The sequence below is a fragment of the Chrysemys picta genome, chromosome 8, assembly GCF_011386835.1.
Source record: "Chrysemys picta bellii isolate R12L10 chromosome 8, ASM1138683v2, whole genome shotgun sequence".
Classification (NCBI taxonomy): domain Eukaryota; kingdom Metazoa; phylum Chordata; order Testudines; family Emydidae; genus Chrysemys; species Chrysemys picta.
Genome location: NC_088798.1, coordinates 193,287 through 216,656, shown reverse-complemented (window position 1 = coordinate 216,656; position 23,370 = coordinate 193,287). Strand labels below are relative to the sequence as shown.

The 23,370-nt window shown below is 46.9% G+C and overlaps 2 protein-coding genes across 11 annotated transcripts in view; one reads left to right on the top strand and one right to left on the bottom strand.

Annotated features, from left to right (window-relative positions):
• The window catches only part of TMEM125 (transmembrane protein 125), a 39,557-nt gene that overhangs the window by 461 nt on the left and 15,726 nt on the right, over window positions 1-23,370 (bottom strand). For 2 of the 8 annotated variants that reach the window (XM_024103879.3, XM_065553656.1), the window contains one exon: window positions 1,623-3,622. The gene's annotated coding sequence lies outside the window, so the exon portion shown is untranslated. Of the gene's footprint in view, window positions 1-1,477; window positions 3,623-4,987; window positions 5,145-6,142; window positions 6,219-23,370 lie in introns of those variants that run through there. The other 6 variants (XR_006173198.2, XR_010589575.1, XR_508560.3 and 3 more) reach the window with 6 other exon arrangements.
• LOC101937783 (E3 ubiquitin-protein ligase TRIM56-like) lies at window positions 6,167-21,730 on the top strand. 3 transcript variants are annotated; one of them, XR_010589570.1, is made up of 4 exons: window positions 6,167-6,304; window positions 8,161-8,351; window positions 9,172-14,266; window positions 15,026-21,730. XR_010589570.1 is itself a non-coding variant. In XM_008166687.4 (3 exons), exon 3 carries the CDS (start codon window positions 9,191-9,193, stop codon window positions 11,240-11,242), a length of 2,052 nt encoding a protein of 683 aa, XP_008164909.1. In that variant the 5' UTR covers window positions 6,311-7,128; window positions 8,161-8,351; window positions 9,172-9,190; the 3' UTR covers window positions 11,243-12,481. The 3 variants fall into 3 exon arrangements, 2 of the variants coding, with proteins under 2 accessions (XP_042701193.1, XP_008164909.1); XM_008166687.4 differs by lacking the exons at window positions 6,167-6,304; window positions 15,026-21,730 and adding an exon at window positions 6,311-7,128 and having other exon boundaries at window positions 9,172-12,481; XM_042845259.2 differs by lacking the exons at window positions 8,161-8,351; window positions 15,026-21,730 and having other exon boundaries at window positions 6,199-6,304; window positions 9,172-12,481.

The window sequence follows — 23,370 nt, the reverse complement described above, 5'->3', positions numbered from 1 at the left end:
GGCCAAAACACTGGGGTTAATACTCCACTCCTTAAAACGAAGGGTTCTGAAATCTTAAATCCTTTAGGGAAAAAAATCAGCTGATTCCAGGATGGATGGCACCAAGAAACTAGCCAAATTTTAGGGGTTTAGGGACACCATTAGGGATTTCTAACTATCCCCAGCTGGAATCCCCTTTCCACAGACCTGTGATCCTGACCTCATCTCTGACCTGCCATTTCGCCTTAGCATGATTCCATCAGAAAGAGGATTATAGGGCTGGGATTCAAAGTTAGCTTGTGTTTCTACTCTTAAAATTGCTTTCCCAGCCTGGCTTGTTCCAACATAATTTAACTGCTGGGAAAGCATTGGTGCCAACTATCCTGATTTTATCATGACTCATGATATTTGGTGTTTTCCTTAACGTCCCAGCTCCTAGAATCACGTGAATATTTTGATGGAATAAATGGGATCAGAGTCAAAGATATTAACATAACCCATCACCATACAACATGATTTGGTGTTTTGAGTACAGAGAACTTGGCTTGCTTAGGACTTGTCTATGCTAGAAAAGTTTTTTTCGCACTGGTATAGCTATACTAGCAACTGCCACTTGTGTAGATGAAGTCTTTACTGGCATAGAAGTGCTTCTGTCAATATAGCGTATACAGGTTCCATGAATAGAATAAGCTGCCCTGGCAAAAAGCACTTTTATGAGGGTATAAGTGTATGCTAACACTTGGGCTTATACCAGCATAGGTATGTTGGTTGGAAAATGAAAAACAAAAAAACTTCCACACCCTTAATTGACATAGCTTTGCTGCTATAAATTTTAAGTGTAGACCAGGCCTTGTTCCATGGCAAACACACTAGAAAATTAATGGCAAAATTTGGAGAATTATTGATTAAAATATACAGAAAAAAATTCCAAAACAAAATAGAGCATTTTGAAACTTAAACTGCAAAACAATCCTAATCAAAATGCATCAAAGTCCCATTTTCAGAGAGAGGATATTGGTTAGAGTCACTTATTTGTCAAACAGTTCTCCCTAGGTCAGGTCTGTGACCTGTGGTGCCTGGGGCAGCCCACACTGGTGGTGCCAAGGTCAGGGCAGGCTGCAAAAGGGAGAGCAGTCTTGGGAGTAACACTGAAGTTAAACCTCCCAACTGGTTACAAACTGTGCTTCTGATCCCCCACACTGGTTATCAAGAAGCAAAAAAAGAAATCACACAGCCCCTTTTATTGCATTCCAATCTCTGGCCCCCAATCAGCACCTAGGTCCAGTACAGTGAGAAGTTATTTTAAACTCTGCTCACATATGCAAAATGTTCTTTGTACCTCAAAGGGCCAGCCACATTACCAGGTCAATATAGATTTGGATCTTACCCAAAATACCACGCTGCCAGCCAATCCTTTAGTATCTAACACTAAAGTTTTATTATAAAGAAAAAAGGAAGAACAAGAAGAGAGATGTTAAATGGTAAAGCAGTTACATACATACAAAGACTTCAAAGTCCATATATCAGGTTCCTAGCAGTATTGGTGAGTTTGCCAGCTTGAAAATCCCTCTGGATCACATCCACAGCTTCAAAGGGGTAGCTGCATTAGTCTGTATCCACAAAAACAACGAGGAGTCTGGTGGCACCTTAAAGACTAACAGATTTATTTGGGCATAAGCTTTCCTGGGTAAAAAATCCCACTTCTTCAGATGCATGGAGTGAAAATTATAGAAACAGGTATAAATATACTTGCAAATGAAGAAAAGGGAGTTACCTTACAAGTGGAGAACCAGTGTTGACAAAGCCAATTCAGTCAGGGTGGATGTGGTCCACTCCCATCCACAGCTTTGATGGGTCATTCAGTCCTTTGTTCAGAGCTTCATTTGTAGAAAGGTTACTCCAGAAGTAAGAAGCAGGATTGAAGACAAAATGGAGAAGATGCAGCTGCCTTTTATAGTCTTTTGCCATGCAGCCTGTGCTTCCTTTGTTTCAAACACCAGCTGCCCAGCACACGGCCTGAAAGCCGTAGAGTCCTGTCCATAGGCCTGCCCCTGCATGCTTTGCTGAGTCATAAGATGTATCTGTCTTCTCTCAATGGGTCAATTATATAGTTGATGGTTCTCAATGAGCCATCAAGCAGGCGAGGCAGTGCTGATGCCAAACTGTCTGGGAGTGACACCCAGAACATAGCACAAGTTTGAAATACAGACATACATATCTATAACTCATAATACAAAGGTGATACAAACCCATAAATGAGTTTATCATATCTGGCAAATCATAACATTTTTGCAGATACCTTACATGGCATATCTGACATAACATTACAATTTTACAATATTAATATTCATAATATCCTCAAGTGCCCCCCAGATTCCATACAGCATCACAAGGTCAAACTATGAACTTTTCCTACAATAGTCTAAGCATACTTAATCCTGCCTCAACGTGGGGAAAGAGACCAGGTGACCTCTTGAGGTCCCTTCCAGACCCACGTTTGTGATTCTATGATGGCCAGGGGTTTGATTGTGACCAACATACCTGACTGGCAAATATCTCAAGTGTAGATGCAGTTATACTGGCAAAACTACATTTTTGCAAATATAAGCTGCTCTGACAATATAGCTGTCAATCGGGGCCTCTTCACATCCTGACAGACATAGCTATGCCAGCAGAAGTTTGTAATATAGATATGACGTGTGTGTGTGTGTGTGTGTGTGTGTGTGTGTGTGTGTGTGTGTGTGTGTGTGTGTGTGTGTGTGTGTGTGTGTGTGTGTGTGTGTGTGTGTGTGTGTGTGTGTGTGTGTGTGTGTGTGTGTGTGTGTGTGTGTGTGTGTGTGTGTGTGTGTGTGTGTGTGTGTGTGTGTGTGTGTGGTAAGTTCTGTTGTTGGATTTTTTAAAATTCAGGCCTGGTCTACACTGCAAAGTTTTGCCAGTGTAGCTATGTCAGCTGTAAGTGTGAAAAAAACCCAACACCACAGCCATGCTGGCAAAAAACCCTGAATAGCTGTAACTACGCCACCAGGAGAGTGCTTCTGTCAGCATAGCTAATGTTGTTCAGGGAGGTTGTGTAGCTATGCTCGCAGATGAACGCCTTCTGCTGGCTTACAGGGTATCTATATGACAGTCCTCTGCTGGCACAGCTATATTGGCCAATGCTCTGTAGTGCAGACAAACCTCAGCTGTGAGTTTTGTGGTTACTCCTGCTTTTGAGCAGAAAGATAGATGCAAGGGTGAGGAAATACAGCTTTTTGTTGACGTTCCCAAAGTCAAGATGGCCAGTCAATCACAGATGGATGCTCTGGGCTGGCAGGTCAGCCAGGACAGCAGTTGCTCTGGACTCTGGCTTGTTTCTCTTTACCAGTCCGTCTCAAGCTAGATGGCCTTATCTTTTTGTGCTGGTGTTGTATGATGCAGCTGGTCTCAGGGTCAGATCGAAAGCATGCAGAGAGAAGAAAGGAATAGGAGGAAGATAGTGAGGAACTGGAAAGAACATACGAGGAAAGGGAAGACAAAGCAGGATTTCACACGTATCAACCTAAGGTCCTTGCTGGCTCAGTTGTGATGGCCAAATGTCCTCACTGGTGTGCTGAGGTCTGGGCATCTCCAATGATCCTTAAAGTTCATCATCAAAGGGCAGTGTCTGGAACAAAGCAGAAGTTTGTTGACCATTCCCCAAGTAATCCCCCAGGATCCATATTTTTTCTCCCCAAAGTCTCTTTTTAGAAGTCTGCGAGGGATGCAATGGGTCAAATAGGTCCTTATTGTTCTACCCACCACTGGACCAAAATTGGGTGTGTCAGAAATTAGGCCTATTATTTTCTGGTTCCTATCCCCTCTTGTTTACAGTCTTGACCTCACCATAATCCTTGTGTCATATCAGTCATCCTTTTCTGTTTATACCAAACCAGGCTGTCTCCTTTTCATATATGCCCTTTCCCTGGGAGGAGGGATAGCTCAGTGGTTTGAGCATTGGCCTGCTCAAACCCAGGATTGTGAGTTCAATCCTTAAGGGGGCCATTTAGGGATCTGGGGCAAAATTAGTACTTGGTCCTGCTAGTGAAGGCAGGGAGCTGGACTCAATGACCTTTCAAGGTCCCTTCCAGTTCTAGGAGATAGGATATATCTATTTATTTATAACATTAATAGTTATGGGTTCTAGTAACTTTTTATGAGCTTTCATTCCACTTCCCAACAATTGAGCTCATAGTGAGGATAGCCCTACAAGACCTCAATAATTAAAACAAGTGACATGATTTTTTTGGGACCTGACTCATAACTTTTGACTGTCTGAAGTGGACCATAATGGGGACGAATGAGATATTCCTTCAGGTAGGTGCACCATGAGAGTTTCCCCTGGAACCAATCACCAATGACCTCACTATCAGAAGTCTTCCCTGTTTCTCAATCACCCCCACCTCAGTTCTGCACTCTCTATTCCTCTACCATAACCCTCCTACCCCAATCTTCTCCTGGCCTGCATGTCCCATGCAGTCCACCTACCCCTCTCTGCCAGAAACCTAGACAAAGATCATGTGACTCACAAGAGTTGGAAACACTACAACTCTAATCACTGTAATCAGGAAAGAGTGGAGCTCACTTACCCTCTAAGGCACTGTTCAAATAGGAAAAAAAATAAGAGAAAGATACAGGCATGAGTTAAAACAGCCTTAGGGCTGCTCTAATTAGGTTATGTCTACACTACAAAATTATATCAACCTAACTTAAATTGGAATACAGCCCCCACAGCTATTAAGTCTCTTGTGTGTGTGCACACTTGGTGCCTTGCATTGGTGGTGCATGTCCTCACCAGGAGCGCTTGTATTGATTGGATTGTCAGTGTGTGACGGCTCCTTGAGGCCAGCAACCATCAACGTAAGCAAAGCAGCGTCTACACTGACACTGCATCGACTGACTCCATGCCTCGGTGCCGAGAGACACTTGGGAGCCAAATTTAAGAAAAGACACTTCAGAGCTAGGCCAACACAAGGCAGCTTGTCACCCTTACCTTGTAGTGCAGCCCAGGCCTTGGTGTGCAGCTGCTAGCAGCTGGGCATGGATGCCATGAGCTGAAAATGTCCCTGCCCTGTTCACCGAGTCTCTGCCACCCAGTCCTCCCCACCCCTTCCTCCCTCCAGTCCTCCCTTCTTTCTTCCCTCCCATCCCATCCTCTCTCCCTCCTCCCCCACGCCCTTCCGTCTTCCCTCCCACCCCCAGTCCTCCCTATCTGCCATTCCTCCCTACCCCTCACCCCCTGTCCTTCCTTCCTCCCTCCGGTCCTCCCTTCTTCCCTCCCATCCCATCCTCCCTCCAGCCCCCCTCACCCCCTGGCCTTCCTCCCTCAGCCCCCTAGTCCCACCCTCCCCTGCCCTACCTCACCTCCGTCCTCCTTTCTTTCCTCCCGCCCCCAGTCCTCCCCACCTGCCCTTCCCCCCTGCCCTTCCTCCCTACCCCTCACCCCCTGCCCTTCCTCCCTCCAGTCCTCCCTTCTTCCCTCCCATCCCATCCTCTCTCCCTCCTCCCCTCCCGCCCCCAGTCCTCCCTACCTGCCCTTCCTCCCTACCCCTCACCCCCTGTCCTTCCTTCCTCCCTCCGGTCCTCCCTTCTTCCCTCCCATCCCATCCTCCCCCCAGTCCCCCTCACCCCCGGCCTTCCTCCCTCAGCCCCCTAGTCCCACCCTCCCCTGCCCTACCTCACCTCCCTGTCCTCCTTTCTTCCTTCCCGCCCCCAGTCCTCCCCACCTGCCCTTGCCCCCTGCCCTTCCTCCCTACCCCTCACCCCCTGCCCTTCCTCCCTCCAGTCCTCCCTTCTTTCTTCCCTCCCCTCCCATCCTCTCTCCCTCCTCCCTCCCGCCCTTCCGTCTTCCCTCCTGCCCCCAGTCCTCCCTACCTGCCATTCCTCCCTACCCCTCACCCCCTGCCCTTCCTCCCTCCAGTCCTCCCTTCTTCCCTCCCATCCCATCCTCTCTCCCTCCTCCCTCCCGCCCTTCCGTCTTCCCTCCCGCCCCCAGTCCTCCCCACCTGCCCTTCCCCCCTACCCTTCCTCCCTACCCCTCACCCCCTGCCCTTCCTCCCTCCAGTCCTCCCTTCTTCCCTCCCATCCTCCCTCCCTCCCACCCTTCCGTCTTCCCTCCTGCCCCTAGTCCCCCCCACCCCTGCCCTACCTCACCTCCCTGTCCTCCCCCCCCCTCTTCCCGCCCTTGCCGGGGCGGCGGGCGGGCGGACGTGGAGCGGCTCCCGGAAGTGCGATGACGCCCCCGCTGGCCGCGCCTGCGCAGCTCGGGAGCGGAAGTGGCCGTGTCCCTGTCGCGCTGGGCCGGCGGCGGGTGAGTCGCGCTGGCGGGAATGGGGCGGCGCGAAGGGCAGTGAGCGGGGCAGGGCCCCGGCCCCCCCCGTCCCTTGGTCCCCCCGGCCCCGCACCTGGAGCCGCCGCAGGCCCCAAGCGGCTCGGGTGCTGGGCAGCCCGGGGGGGCTCCGCGCGCTGCCCCCCGAGACAGACCCCCCCGGCCCCGCGGGGGCTAGTTATTGCCCCGTTTCAGCCCTGCTGGAGGCTGCCTCGGGACGAGGTGCCGCCCTGGCAGGCGCTGTACACGGGGGGGGTCTCAACCTTTCCTCGCTGAGCCCCCCTCCCTCCCCCGGACAGGCCGTGAAAACTCCAGGGCCGTCGGGGGGCTCTGGGCTGGGGGGGACCCTTGGGCATAGGCATAATTGTACTTCTGTTTGGGGGGGGCAAGGGCTGGGGGGGCTCGAGCCAGCGCTGCACAGCAGAGTTCAGGGAGCGCGAGCGCCCCCCCCCCCCCGACTCGCCCACCCACCCACCCAGCCTGTCTGGGCTGTGGGGGGACAACCAAAAACTATAACTCAAAGGGGGCACTCCGTTCAAAAAGTTTGAAAACCGCTCAGGGTGCAAGCAGGGGGTAGCTAGGGGCTGTGTATGGGGTGGGGGGCTCTCAGTGCGGCTCCCTGCTTCAGCGGGGGGGGGGGGAAGCGCTGGGGCTCCCGGTTGAGAACCATGGCTGTAGACTCACACGATGGCCCCAATCCCTGCTACACACAGTTTACAATTTGACTTGAATGACCAGATTTAGAAATATATGTGCCTGTCTGCATGTGTGTGCACCTAACTGCTGCCAGTGCGTGTATGGATCAGGTAAGTGCCCATGCAAATGGCCAGATAAACGGGCAGAAATAGCCAAGGCCACCCGGGGCGGGGCAAGTGGGGCAATTTGCCCTGGGCCCTGCAGCGGCCCCGCAAGCCCTGGCCTGGCGGCGGTCCGGGTCTTTGGCAGCGGGGGCCCCTTCAGTCGCTCTGGGTTTTCGGCGGCGGGTCCTTCAGTGCTGCCAAAGACGCGGAGCGACTGAAGGGCCCCCCACTGCCGAAATGCCGTCGAAGACCCAGACTGCTGCTGGGTGAGCTGGCCGCAGCTCCCCCGCTTTGCCCCAGGTCCCCTGAATCCTCTGGGCGCCCTGGAAATAGCCCTAGCAGAGCTCAGGGTAATTTTTTTTTTTTTTTTTTTACTACTGAGTGATGCTTAATGCAGCATTAATTTTACTGTCACAGGCAGGCCGCCTCTCAAGTGCCCCTTTGTGGCCTGAGATAGCTCTGCAGCAGCCATGCTTCAACTTCCCCTTTCAGGGGCCTTCTTAAATAAACTCCACAGGGGCTTTTTGCCCAGTAATGCCCTTCCTCCCAGGGTCTAATTAATTGACATAAGAGACCAAACAAAACTCAGTTGTGGGGCTTCTCTTTATCCCTTGAGTCTGTTCTCTGCAGCTCTTCCCTGCCTTGGCAGACCACTCTCGGACCTACCTGGCTGGAGGAGGAGGAATTGTTTTTTTTGTTTGTTTGTTTGTTTTACTGGTGTGGAGGTTGCTCTCTCTGGCCCTCAGCTTTCTTCAGCCCCTGGCTCTGAGGTTCAAACCCTACTGCATGGTCAGGGGTTTCCTTCAAGAGCCTCTTGCTCTCTGCAGGCTCTGACACACACACACATCCCATAAGGGAATCACCTGATCCCTGCTCAGATGTGCCTGTCTAGTAACTAGGGTTGGTTGGCCCCAGGCCTCTAGCCCTCAAATGGGCTTGCTACCCTTTTACACTAACCATATGTTTTGTCATGACATAAGTTATTTAAGTATTTTGTGATGAATCAAAATAAAATTAATTCATGTGCCTGTTTTTAAGTTGTCCCAGGTCTCTCTGATACACCAAGACAGGATTCACTACTGATTTTGAAGAAATAGTGTCTCCATCAGAGGTGGACCCATTTTTACTTTACATCCACTGGCAAAAAGCACTAAGTGCCAGAAACCAGTACCTTACAGTGAAGTTCTGGGAGGAAAGCATTAATTGGCTTCTGAGGGAGCGCTATAGACGTAAGTCAATTTGGTTTTTATACTGAAATATTCACCCAACTAAAGACTTTTGTTGGTGCTGTGAGTAAGAGTTCCGGTGGTTTGTAACTAAATTAATTAACTAACTCCTTGAACTTCCTGTTTTGGGATAAAGTGATTATTTGCTGTGTTAATTTGATGGTTTGATTAAACTGATGATTTAATGCCAATGTTGCTGCTAACGAACCTTATTTCTGACCTTAATATGATAATTGCATTGTATTGTCCATAATTGGTTTGTTAGAATTTGTTATAGCCTAATCTTTGGTGTATGTTCTAAAATTCATAAAAAACATGAGTTCCTTCAGTAAGTAATTTGGGTCAGAGCTCTAGAGAACTTCAGTGTGTCAGCTGATCCAACTCAGATCCCAGATAGATTCTTCCTTAAATTAGCATAGTTCTCTCACCTGCCATTCCTTGTGTCTGTCTAGACTATACATTTTAGTAATTTTGGGGATAAAATTCCTGGATGCTCAACTCTTTCTTGCCTATGTCCCCAGGGCGAATAGATTCAAACATTTCTGCATAGTGTCAGGAAGCAAAAATTTCCACAGGTGCTCGCTAAAGATACACATCCAACTAAACAGAAGCATGCACAAGGACAGATATATGATGAAGGCCAGACCGTGACCCTGTCTCCCTCTCCTCTCACCCATATATCTGCTTCTCTCTTTCTCCTTGTTCCTCCCATGTGTCAGCCTGTCTTTTTCTTGGGATTGCAGCCTTCAGCAGGACTGTCACTCAGATGATGGGTGTACAAATAAGATGAGTGCATTTTGACTCTTCTTTGTTTTGTTTCCAGGCCTTGTTTGGATGGAACAATGGCTCTAACCTTTATGTCCTTACAAGAATTAATCAAGGAGGATTTCCTGACCTGTAAAATCTGCTATGATCTCTACACAGTGCCAAAGATCCTTCCATGTCTGCACAGTTACTGCCAGCATTGCCTGGAACCACTAGTGAGGGACGGAGCCCTCCAGTGTCCTGAGTGCCGGCTGCAAACAGATGTCCCAGGAGGTGTCTCAAGTCTGAAAACCAACTTCTTCATCAACAGCCTCCTGGAGTTATTCCAGATTAAACACAACAGGGACTTGGCCTGCACAGTTTGCTCAGATGCCCAGAAGATCTTGACTGCCACTGCCCGTTGCCTAGACTGCAAGGATTTCTTGTGCCAGTCCTGCACTCAGGGCCATTGCTGCTCCCGTCTCACTCTTCATCACAAGGTAGTGAAGCTTGAGGAGTTTCTAGCTGGGGAATATGATGCTGAGATGAGGCTGCTTCAGGAGCTGTGCTGCCAGGACCACCAGCAGGAAGCTCTGCGATTCTTCTGTGACACCTGCAGCGCTCCCATCTGCAGGGACTGCCGTATGCTAGACCATTTTCAGCACAAGGTGGTCTCTATGGCAAATGCTGTGCAGCGGAAAAGGCCTTCTGTTGAGCAGCTAATTGACAGCCTGGCAGGAACGATAACATGCATCTCTGAGCAGGAAAAAGCTGTGGAGGAGACAGTAGATAAGTTGAAAACATCAGGAGAGAACATAAAGGAGAGGATCACTAGATATGTGGATGACTTTATCTACTATCTCCAGGCCCAGAAGGAAGCCATTCTGGGTGAGTTGTCTGCTTTTCTAACTCAGCAAATGAAAAGTTGTCGCCTGATGAAAGAGGAGCTCCAGAGCCAAAGAGATAAAGCAATCAGCACCAGGGAGTTCTCTCAAAGGGTCCTCTATGTGGGAAAGGACTATGAGATCTTACACCTGGAGGGCATGATAAGGAATCGGATTCAGGAGCTCCAGACGTATATCCCACAGAAACTAGAGGGCCAAATCCCTGAATTGGCCATAGCCTGGGATCAGCCGGAAATGCTGTCCAAGGCAGCACTCTTTAGTCTAGTGTTTCCCAGGGAACAGCCTGAAGGAGACATGGGAATTGTTTTTGAGCCAGATAGCGAGGCATCTGCTTCCCCCAGTGAGGAGTGTGAGGATGACCCATTCTTGCCCATGAATTTAGAAGAAGACTCCTGTCCAAGCTCTGAAGAGAGTGCTCCTGACACTCCCAACAAGAACCTCTCTTGTTGCAGCAGGCGCAGTAAAAGGCCTAAGCGTGTCTGCACTTTTGAGGTAGACCAGTGCTGCTTCCAAGTAAAGCCCAATATCACAGGGATTGCTGTTCTGCCTCACGCTGGTGGCATTCTCCTGTTGGATCAGGAGAATGATGAGATAAAGCAGTACAGCGCTGGTGGGCACTTTCAGCAATCAATACCTCTGCCAGATTCAGACGGTGTCTTCTGTGGCATTTCGCTCTGTGGAGACGTCCTCGCTTGCTCTTCAGATTCCTTCCTCTTCTTCCTGACCCTTGAGGGCAAGTTTCTGCACAAGTTGCTGCTAAGGGGATCCGAGTCTTCCTATGCGATCACCTCCTATAAGGACTCCTATATTGCCGTGAGTGAGGGCACACTCTGCTCCATCTCCCTTTACAGCCCTTCAGGACACTGCATGGGCAGGGTGGCACCCACAGGTTACCATGGGGGGAAGTTTCTTTTCATTGCCGTCAATTACCAGGAGGAATTCATTGTCTCAGATTTCATCAAGAAGCAGATTGTCATCATTGGGAAGTCTGGGCTGATCCTCAACGTGCTGAAAACCTCACACTCACTGCTGACCAAGCCGTTCAGTGTATGCGTGGACATGTCCAGTAACATTTTTGTGGTCGATCAGTTGAAGGTGATTAAATTTTCCCCAGATGGTGAGACGGGGGAGGTAGTGTTGAGCAACCAAAGTCGGCAGAAGAGACCTCGTGTCCTTGCTGTGGACGATGACGGGCGCCTTGTCCTGGTGCAAGAGGATGGTTACGTTCACATTTATTGCTTCTAGTTTACACCCTAGGAGAATGTGGTCTGAGTGCCCCCAAAGTAGCTGGTTCTGTAACCTCAGGTCCCAAAACCTTGTGTTAATAGTGCGCCAGAGTAATCCCACTAGTACTGTCACTTCCAGATGTGTTACAGAGCTTTAGCCCTGACTCTGGGTGTCAGTGGAACAGACATGTCTGGGCAGGAATCTTTGTGCTCCAAGGGTTTTGAAAATGATCAGAGCCCAGGGGAGCTGGAGGTAGAAATAATTTTTCACTAACTGAGATGAGATCCATATTGCCAAAACTTTCTACTCTCTCCCAGCTCACCTGATAGTTTATGGGGGGGACACTGCAATGTTATAGTCAGTGCTATCAGTACCTGAGGTGAACAACTGGAGAGCTGGGAATAATGGCCAGCTCTAAGGAAATGGCAGAAGGGAAATGCCTTTGCTTAATGTGCATTTGGTAGTTGGCATTGATGGATGACAGGTGCCTTTGAACTGTTTCACTTTAAAGTAACATCTCTTCCCCTGCCTGCCTTACCTCTGCATCAGCGCTGTGAGCCGGTAGAACTCCGACTTCCACTTTCACTGTTCTGGAGTGTGTCCCAGATTAAGGGAATGTTCAGAAAAATGACCTACTTCTATCTCTCAGCATGCCCTTTGCCATCTTAACCCAACCAGGCACTGAATTTCTCCCCCCCCTCACCCCCCCCCCCCCCCCCCACATACAAGTCAGAGTCCTCCTTGAGCAGGATGACCAAACATCACAAAGGAACCTGAAACCTGCCAGAGGCTGTGGGAACCTCTGGTCTCAGCATTGGAAGTACCCAGGGAACCTGACCAGCCCCACAAGTGTGAAAAGGTAAAAATGGCTAGAACTGTATCTAAAGATCCCAAGCAGAAAGCGCCCAGCCTTGCTGCAGCGAAGGACTGGTTAGTGCATCCATTGGGAAGGAGGTGGCAGTCCCCTCAGTTCAATAGGTGATGCAGCCTTTTACATTCCTTTTTTGTTTAGCCTGTTGAATCCAGGCAGAGGAGTCAGTGCTTGAGCAGGTCTCCGCTTTTGTTTATATTTAGGGATAGAGACTAAAGATTCCTATTGCATTCCAGCTCATCCTACTGTTAACGTTCAAACAGAAATGATTGTTTTACACTAACACTTTTATGCATTTGGATAATTAATAGAGCCTTGTGCTTTCCCTTATGAACTGTTTTCCACATTTTCTTCTTGTTTCGCTTTAATAAAGTCTGGTGCAATTATGGGTGTGGCAGGCCTCACGAAGGGTCCAGGGCATGACTCTGGCACTGACTCCTTACAGTGGCCTGAAAATAAGGGATGTTTGCTGGAGCCTTTCCGTGTGCAGGACAGGATGGGAGAGCACGTCCACAGGCTTCTTACGCTGTGTTGGCAAGAAATGTTCAGGCTCTTACGGAGCAGCTCTGTGGGAGCTATTCAGGCATTTGTCTTTGAGCTTTGTTTTAACACTTGCTGGCAAATGTGCTCTCTTACATGGATTCTCAGGGACCTAGCCACGTGCACTATCATGTAGACATGCATTCTCTCACGCACTCATGCGCACACACATTAGTATTCACATTAGTGCATACAAAATTATACAAAATTACTAAAGGTAGTTAAGACCCAGGCAGACTGCAAAGAGCTACAAAAGGATCTCTCAAAACTGGGTGACTGGGCAACAAAATGGCAGATGAAATTTAATGTTGATAAATGCAAAGTAATGCACTTTGGAAAGCATAATCCCAACTATACATATAAAATTATGGGGTCTAAATTAGCTGTTACCACTCAAGAAAGAGATCTTGGAGTCATTGTGAATAGTTCTCTGCAAACATCCACTCAATGTGCAGTGGCAGTCAAAAAAGCGAACAGAATGCTGGGAATAATTAAGAAAGGGATAAATAATCGGACAGAAAATACGTTGCCTCGATATAAATCCATGGTATGCACACGTCTTGAATATTGTGTGCAGGTGTGGTCTACCCATCTCAAAAAAGATATATTGGAATTGGAAAAGGTTCAGAAAAGGGCAACAAAAATTATTAGTAGTGTGGAACGGCTTCCTTATTAGGAGAGATTAATAAGACTGGGAATTTTCAGCTTGGAAAAGAGACGGCTAAGGGGAGATATGATTGAGGTCTATAAAATCATGACGGGTGTAGAGAAAATAGACAACTTCTTGTTACGCCTTTCTCCTAAAGAACTCTTTAGCACCCTATATTTTCTCCCTATGGAGGTAGTTAAATGCTAATCAAGTCACCACTCACATTTTCTTTGAAGTAAGATAAACAGATGCAGCTAGTTAAGTCTCACTGTAAAAGATCTGTACGTCTCCAGCCCTTATACAGTTTTTGTGGCTCTTTACTGCACACTCTGGTTTTTCAACATTTTAAATAATATGGACACCAGAACTGGACAATATTCTTGTGCTGGTCTCACCAATGCCATATACAGAGGTAAAAATCTCTACTACTCATTATTCCTCAGTTTATATCTTCATGGATCATATTAGCCCTTTTTGCCAGCGCGTCAGACTGGGGCCTCCTCTTGAGCTGCTTCCCTATGACCCTTAAATACTTCTCTGAGTCAGTGCTTTCCAGGATACAGTCCCATTCAGTAGGTATGGCCTGCACTCCTTGTTCGCAGATGTATAAAGTTGCCTTTGGCTGTATTAAGAATCATTTTGTTTGAATGGGCCCAGTTTACTAAGCGATCCAGATCATTCTGTATGACTGCCATGTCATTGTTTATCACTTCACAGATTTTTGTGTCATCCACAAATTTTATCTGCAGTGATTTTATATTTACTTACAGATCATTGATGAAAATGTTAAATAATGTCAGGCCTAGAAGTGATATCTGCAGGACACCACTGAAGATTTCTCTCAACCCCCCCCCCGTCCCCACCTCCCGTTCAATCATGATTCCTCAGTGACTATTACATTTAGATATGTCAGCCAGTTCTTAATCCATGTATCATAGAATCATAGAATCATAAATTATAGGACTGGAAGGGACCTCGAGAGGTCATCGAGTCCAGTCCCCTGCCCGCATGGCAGGACCAAATACTGTCTAGACCATCCCTGATAGACATTTATCTAACCTACTCTTAAATATCTCCAGAGACGGAGATTCCACAACCTCCCTAGGCAATTTGTTCCAGTGTTTAACCACCCTGACAGTTAGGAACTTTTTCCTAATGTCCAACCTAGACCTCCCTTGCTGCAGTTTAAACCCATTGTTTCTGGTTCTATCCTTAGAGGCTAAGGTGAACAAGTTCTCTCCCTCCTCCTCATGACACCCTTTTAGATACCTGAAAACTGCTATCATGTCCCCTCTCAGTCTTCTCTTCTCCAAACTAAACAAACCCAGTTCTTTCAGCCTTCCTTCATAGGTCATGTTCTCAAGACCTTTAATCATTCTTGTTGCTCTTCTTTGGACCCTTTCCAATTTCTCCACATCTTTTTTAAAATGCGGCGCCCAGAACTGGACACAATACTCCAGCTGAGGCCTAACCAGAGCAGAGTAGAGCGGAAGAATGACTTCTCGTGTCTTGCTCACAACACACCTGTTAATGCATCCCAGAATCATGTTTGCTTTTTTTGCAACAGCATCACACTGTTGACTCGTATTTAGCTTGTGGTCCACTATAACCCCTAGATCCCTTTCTGCCGTACTCCTTCCTAGACAGTCTTTTCCCATTCTGTATGTGTGAAATTGATTTTTCCTTCCTAAGTGGAGCACTTTGCATTTGTCTTTGTTAAACTTCATCCTGTTTAACTCAGACCATTTCTCCAATTTGTCCAGATCATTTTGAATTATGACCCTGTCCTCCAAAGTAGTTGCAATCCCTCCCAGTTTGGTATCATCCGCAAACTTAATAAGCGTACTTTCTATGCCAATATCTAAGTCGTTGATGAAGATATTGAACAGAGCCGGTCCCAAAACAGACCCCTGCGGAACCCCACTCGTTACGCCTTTCCAGCAGGATTGGGAACCATTAATAACAACTCTCTGAGTACGGTTATCCAGCCAGTTATGCACCCACCTTATAGTAGCCCCATCTAATTTGTATTTGCCTAGTTTATCGATAAGAATATCATGCGAGACCGTATCAAATGCCTTACTAAAGTCTAGGTATACCACATCCACCGCTTCACCCTTATCCACAAGGCTCGTTATTCTATCAAAGAAAGCTATCAGATTGGTTTGACATGATTTGTTCTTCACAAATCCATGCTGGCTGTTCCCTATCACCTTACCACCTTCCAAGTGTTTGCAGATGATTTCCTTAATTACTTGCTCCATTATCTTCCCTGGCACAGAAGTTAAACTAACTGGTCTGTAGTTACCTGGGTTGTTTTTATTTCCCTTTTTATAGATGGGCACTATATTTGCCCTTTTCCAGTCTTCTGGAATCTCTCCCGTCTCCCATGACTTTCCAAAGATAATAGCTAGAGGCTCAGATACCTCCTCTATTAGCTCCTTGAGTATTCTAGGATGCATTTCATCAGGCCCGGGTGACTTGCAGGCATCTAACTTTTCTAAGTGATTTTTAACTTGTTCTTTTTTTATTTTATCCGCTAAACCTACCCCCTTCCCATTAGCATTCACTATGTTAGGCATTCCTTCAGACTTCTCGGTGAAGACCGAAACAAAGAAGTCATTAAGCATCTCTGCCATTTCCAAGTTTCCTGTTACTGTTTCTCCCTCTTCACTAAGCAGTGGGCCTACCCTGTCTTTGGTCTTCCTCTTGCTTCTAATGTATTGATAAAAAGTCATTGTATTGTAATAAAAAGTTATTGTAAAGATAAAAGATGTAACGTGTGCACTACTGATATTCTATAATGCTATTTTTTTAAATCAAAATGTCATGCAACTGTCTTAAAGAAGTCAAGATTAGTTACATGTATGCAAGCTTCACAGCCAGGTAGGCATCAGGTAGGTGAGAATCTTCCCAGATGGGAAGCCAAGGGGCCCCCAAGGTGAGTCAATGTCAATAACATGGATGATGGGATGGATTGCACCCTAATAATAAATACTATATGGAGACATACCTATCTCATAGAGCTGGACGGGACCCTGAAAGGTCATCGAGTCCAGCCCCCTGCCTTCACTAGCAGGACCAAGTACTGATTTTTGCCCCAGATCCCTAAGTGGCCCCCTCAAGGATTGAACTCACAACCCTGGGTTTAGCACGCCAATGCTCAAACCACTGAGCTATCCCTCCCTCGACAAGTTTGCAGAGGGCACTAAGCTGTGGGGGAGAGGTAGATATGCTGGAGGGTAGGGATAGGGTCCAGAGTGACCTAGACAAATTGGAGGATTGGGCCAAAAGGAATCTGATGAGGTTCAACAAGGACAAGTGCAGAGTCCTGCCCTTAGGACAAAAGAATCCCATGCACTGCTAGAGGCTGGGGACTGACTAAGCGGCAGGTCTGCAAAAAAGGACCTGGGAATTACAATGGACGAGAAACTGGATGTGAGTCAACAGTGTGCCCTTGTTGCCAAGAAGGCTAATGCCATATTGGGCTGCATTAGTAGGAGCATTGCCAGCAGATCAAGGGAAGTGATTTATTCCCCTGTATTTGGCACTGGTGAGGCTACATCTGAGTACTGCATCCAGTTTTGGGCCCCCCACTACAGAAAGGATGTGGATAAATTGGAGAGAGTCCAGCGGAGGGCAACACAAATAATTAGGGGACGCATGACTTATGAGAAGAGGCTCAGGGAACTGGGCTTATTTAGTCTGCAGAAGAGAAGAGTGAGGGCAGATTTGATAGTAGCCTTCAACTACCTGAAGGGGGGTTCCAAAGAGGATGGAGCTCGGCTGTTCTCAGTGGTGGCAGATGACAGAACAAGGAGCAATGGTCTCAAGTTGCAGTGCGGGAGGTCTAGGTTGGATATTAGTAAAAACTATTTCACTAGGAGGGTGGTGAAGCACTGGAATGGGTTCCCTAGGGAGGTGGTAGAATCTCCATCCTTAGAGGTTTATAAGGCGTGGTTTGACAGAGCCCTGGCTGGGATGATTTAGTTGGGGCTGGTCCTGCTTTGAGCCAGGGGGGTGGATTAGATGACGACCTGAGGTCTCTTCCAACCCTAATCTTCTATGATTCTATGACTGAACGTTCACTTTCAGAGATTGAAAAAATCAGCAAATGGCAGGGAAGGGATAACAGGAAACTCAAGAATCCTCATGTGCATTCTTTCCCAAGGAACTATCCTTGTGCAGGACCTGATCATTCTTCATGGGCATTCTCATGAGTGTTCTGACGTCCTCAGGCACCTCATCATGAGAGTAATTGCTGATCTGATCTTGTCCTGTCTTTTGGCTGATTGACACACACAGCCCACAAAATCTTTCTGTCAACACTCCAAGATGGACTCGGTGCTGAGATGGTTGAAGATCACTCTTAGAAATTGACAATAAGTTCATGCTGTTGCAATGTTTGGATCATTGGCTAAGTTGCTCGAGTGGACCCCTCTTTGGCCAGGGCTCTGCCTAGAATGTCATCCAGGAAAGAGTATTCCTGTGTCCCCTTTTGCCTGAGAAAAGCCAACAGAACAATGAGGACTTTTATGAACACTCGTTGTGAGGATGACAGTCTGAAAGGCAGTGCTTTGTATGGAACATCATTGGTCCCATGAGCAAATCACAGAAATCTCTTGTGCTTCCAGTGGATTGGCACAGGAAGATAGGTCTTCAAATCAATTGATATAAAGTAATCCCCTTGGCAGATGGCCACTGCTATGGACTTCAAAGTCTCCATCTTAAATCTGGTCTTTCTTCTGAACTTGTTCAGGTGCTTTAAGTCCAACACCACTCTGTCCTCCTCAGATCTTTTGGCTATCAGAAACAAGATTAAGTAGTGGCCAGAGAACATCTCTGCCTCAGGAACTCTCTATTACATGGAATTACAGAAGCTGATCTGTGGCCTTTAGCATATTTTGCCTCTTGCTGTTGCTGGAGAAGGGAGAAAATGATGATTTGGAATCTTTGAAAATTCTATGATGTGCCCATGTTGAACCACATTCAGGACCCATCTGTCCAATGTGGAGAGAGGCCATTGGTCCTTGAATTTTAATAGTCTCTCGTCCCCCCCCCCCCCATAGGTGTTGCTCATCTGAACTCTCTTGATTGTATTCAGACATTGCTTCCAGTGCTGAAATTTGTGTGGCAGGAAGAATGGTCTCTCCCCTTTACAGGCTTGGATTTGTTCCATTTGCCTTTGCTGTAGTTTCTTCTTTTGTTCCTATAGGAGTAGCTACAAAAAAGATATGTAGACCTATAATAAGGACGATTGTCCCCTTTTCTGGATTTGGCGTTAGGAGAGTTCTTTTTTGATTTATCTGAGAATTCCACCAGCACTCTGTCTAATGGCTTCCCAAATAACCAACTTCCTACATATTTCAAAGCTGTTAACATGACTTTGGCTTGTATATAGTGCTTCCAGGCTCATAACCAGAGGAGCCATCTGGTCACCACGTTGGAGGCCATGGCACGCGCTGAAAACATAAAAGTATCCCTGGTTGCATCGACAATGCAAGTTAAAGCCATTGAGATTTTCTTTAAGTCCAAACCTAATCATAATGATTTCTTAGCCTTTTTTGGTAATCTAGTTGCCAGATTTGTCAGTCCAGACTAGTACTGCTCTTGCAAAACATGTTGCCCCAGCAGAAACTTTCAGAGAGGAAGATGCAGCCTCAGACATACTACACAGGGATATTTCTATTCTGCAGTCGGGTTCTTTTGGGAAAAAGCCCCTTTCCGTTGGATAGCAGTGTCTGTGAGTAGTGCTGAATCTGCTCTGTCCATTTTGGGATGAGAGACAAAATCTGCTTTGCTGTGGTGCACATTGTAGAATTTTTTGGCATGCCTGGACAATCTAGTAGACTTTGTCTCCTAGATGTCTCCTATTCAGCCTTAGTCACTTTTCCAAAAAGTCATGAAAGGCAATGTGTGGTTCAGATTTTGAACCAGTTGGAAAATATTTTTTGTAATTTCTATATCTATCCTTTCTTCCTCCTCCTCAGAATCTTTTCTAATGGGCTCATCTGACAGGATACCCAGTTATATAATCACCATTCATAATGTGTTCTCAAGTAATTGGAAAAAGATCCTCTTGCTTTGTTTCATCCTGCTGTTCAGGCTCTGAGATCGAGAGAGTTCACCTTCCTCCCGTAAAGAAGATCCTGACTTTCCTCTTGACTTCTTTATTTCTCTCTTGGGCTTGTATTGAACAGATTTTTCCAGCCTTCTTTTTCTTTTTTTGATGTCTGTCAAGATTGTCATTTAATTTATTTTAATCATAATGAAGAACACCCACAAACAATTCTTTCTTTTAAGCTTTTTCTTTCCATGTATGAGAACCTTGTGTGCAGAAGCACTAGCTCTCATGATGAATGAGAAACGACTATCTCCAGAAGAATTGGCCAGTTTTCTCTTGTCTGAGGTAATTTCTTGATCCCTTTCCCCCTTTTTAAAATTTTACTCCTTAGGTTCCCAATCACCACCTCCACTGAGTCAGATGAGGAGTCCTGCAAACCTCTTCTGACTATCAGGCATCTCTTATATTTGCCCTTTTGAGAGTGGATATTGCCACTGTTGCCTGGGGCTCACAGGATGGTGACCTCTGAGGTAAAGGCACTTTTTGCACCATCCAAGAGCTCCCTAGTCCAAGAAGGAATTTCTTCCTGAGAGGGAGATTCCCTTCTCCCTTCCATGCAGAATCCTGACATCCCCTGGAGCTAAGGGATGGCAACCAGATTGCCTGAGGAAGGAAGGGAGGAGGGGATGATGAGACGTGTGCTGTGGGAGGGTGTGCACCTAATACAGTTTTACTGGCCACTCCTTGCTCTGTTGGTGGCAGATACAGATGGTCCCGCTTACGGTTTCCCTACCTAGGCCACTGCCCTTTTATGCAGTAATTCCAGGCAGGAGATAAACTGCCTCTTTGAGGTTTGTCTTTGTTTTGTTTTAATTCTCTCTCTCTCAGTAGTAGCTGGATTCAACCACCCTGCCAGTAGCTACAGGAGGCAGAACCAGGAGTGGGGGAGCTCATCCCTCATCAGTTATCCAGTCAGTTCTGATTTTGTCCTGTACAACTACAGACAGGTGATGATCCACACTGAAGATTTTTACAGGTTGGGTACTTGGCACAGGGAACTTTAGTGACTGGCCACAGGAAGGTCACACAGGCAGGTCAGAGACCTGAACTTAGATCTCTACTGACCTAAGCCAATGCCTTAACCACAGGGCCATGTTTTCTTCTCTGGACCATTGGTGGTGATGTTTCCTTTACTGAATGGATGTAGAAAAGCAGAGCATTTCTGATGTATGTTCACAAGTCATAAAACTCTATGCCAGTACCTGTTCTCTAGGGAATTTTCCTTGCAACTAGACTAGAGTCAGACTGGTACAGATGCAGTCTGAGGAACAGCCACACTGAGAAATGAATGAGTGTAACTTACCAAGTTTATCTTGGTATAAAAGTATAAAATTCCCCCAAAGCTTGAGGCAGTTTCTATGTTACTTTGTGAGTTTACAAACTAAAAAAGGTCAGAAAGACTTGGAGAGTGACAGACTGAGAACGGGAGCTGCAGCTGAGTGCCGGGAGGTGGCAGCAGGGGAGACCTACAGTTCTGGAACTTTTGAACAAGAAATGCTCCATGCACAGATGAGATTTACCTTCTATCGCCCTCCTCCCCCAAGGAACAGGTCTGATGTTTCTCAGCGTTTGGTGGGAAAATGGCTTTTGCCACACATGGGTGGTCCCCAGTCTGTTTTGCCAGAGTGAAGCCAACATAAAACACCAAATCTAGAAAACCAGGGACTGTTCTCAATGGCCGTGCTCCCTCTCCTGGGGAGAGGTGGTGGCGTTGCTGGAGAGCATAACTAGGGAGGGCAGCAGGTGTGCTGTTTCCCTTGCCCCGGAAAGACAGAACTGGTCTAAAAGTCAAACCTCACGGTTTATGTGGGTTGAAATTATAGGTCTTGGGGTTACAATAATCAAATCACTTTCACACAAAAGATGCGGTGGCAGGGCATCACTGAGTGCTAGGAGGGAGCAATATTCAGACCCATGGATGACTACATCCCTCCCCTCCTGCATGCCAGAGCAGCCAGGCTAGCATGTAGGGTTAGCCTGTCTTTTCCATGCAGGGGGGGTGGGGGTGGGGCAAGTCTGGACAAATTAAACATATTAACTGCCAGGCATTGAAGCTTGTTGAATAGTAACTCTCGACACCCTGCCTGCTCCCCTAGGGCTGGCTTTGGGGGTTTAGATTTTTTTTTTATAGTATGGTTTGTGCCTGCTCTTAACGTAATGAGGCTGAATTCCAAATTTGCTTTTTCATGTTTTTATATTTTAAAAATAAATTACTAGGTCTTTATTTCTGAATTTATATCTTTCTTTTAAGGGGCATTTGGGCTAAATCTGCTAATTTAAAAAATGACACATGTTTAAAATTAAAGATCATTTTGAAGATAATGTAGAAGTGTTGAAACATTTACTACCTGTACGTCTCAAGCCACTTATTATCAGCATATTCAGTCCTGTGCCTAACTCCTCAAGCTAAATAATCAGGAGGCATATGGGGGCATTTTGGGGTCCTAGAGGCTCTTTTGGGGTCCTAGCAGATTAAAACATGATTTTGCTCCTCTTGGAACATAGGAGGCACAAGGAGAGCAGTCAGGAGCTATCTCAGAAGCAGCACATCCAGAATTAATTCCAGGAAGCGGCTGAGCCAGTCAAAATTCCATGCTTCATGTACTAAAGGAATTATTTTTTTAGCATTGGATCCTCCTGCTATGGCTTAGCATTCCCAAGCCTCTTACACCTAAGTTACATGGAAAGGGATTTGAGTAGCACAACCCTTTTCTCTGGCCAGCAGAGCCTCAGTTTGCTTCCTGCTTCCTCTGGGAACACTAGCAGAGTATTAGCTGCCATGAAGGAGACATTGGCTTAGTGACTTATAAGTAGCCTTGAGTAGTCACTGTGCTCGCTCTGACGCAGAGAACAGACAAGTGCTTGCTTTGCCAGTGAGGAGGCCTTGAGAATTTTTCACACCTCTGTGGACAGAGATTGTATCGGGACCTGAGGAAAGTTAAAAATGAACTCTTTAATCCAAAATCCACTTTGTTCCTTCCACTGGATTCATTTCCAAAACTCTGCTGTTTTGCCTGAACAGAGTTGGGATAAACACCATGGAAGATTGTGTGCAATAGTCTAGCTCCCTCTCACAAAAGAACAAGTCTCTGATATTTTATCCATGCACGTTTCCTGCTCCAGGAAAAGCAAATGTGAAAGAAGAAAGTAAAGGGGGTGGGAGTGTGTGGGATCATGTCTCATACATGCTGGATAATGTATATTTGCACTGCTGTTCTCTAGGGGATGACCAAAGTACCACCCCAGCAGCAGCCCACAGGTTTTTTTAGCTTACCAGGTAGAGGCTTTCATTTGCAGAGGTCCCTAGTTCTAGCCCCAGTACTGTATGTTTGCAGTACAGCGGATGCATATGATGGGACAGGTGCAATCATAAATAAGGCTAAGATTTTGTCATGCATATTTTTAGTAAAAGTACAGACAGGTCACAGGCAATAAAGAAAAATTAACAGAAGCCCATGTGTGACATTTACTAAAAATATGCATGACAGCTCAGAGCTGCGGGGCTCTCTGTCTGTGGCTCCCAGCTTGGGGTATCCCAGCTGCCTCTGGCTCAGAGCTCTGGGGCACCCCCTCCCCCCCACAGCAGCTGGGTGCTTGGGGCCCCCACAGTTCCCAGCCACCATGGGCTGTGGGGGGGACTTTGCAGCTCCCAGGCACCACAGGCTCAAGTTATGCATTCCATGACCTCTGTGACAAAACCGTAGCCTAGTCTCACTTGGGGGCAACACATGCCCTGGTAGGGCTCAGCCTCGGAGGTTCAGGCAAAGGGCTGGTATTCATAGAAGCACAGGACTGGAAGGGACCTCGAGAGGTCTCTAGTCCAGTCCCTGGCACTCATGGCAGGACTAGGTATTATCTAGACCAGGGGTCTCAAACGCAAATGACCATGAGGGCCACATGAGGATTAGTGCATTGACCCGAGGGCCACATCACTGACACCCCCCCCCCACCTCTGACCCTGC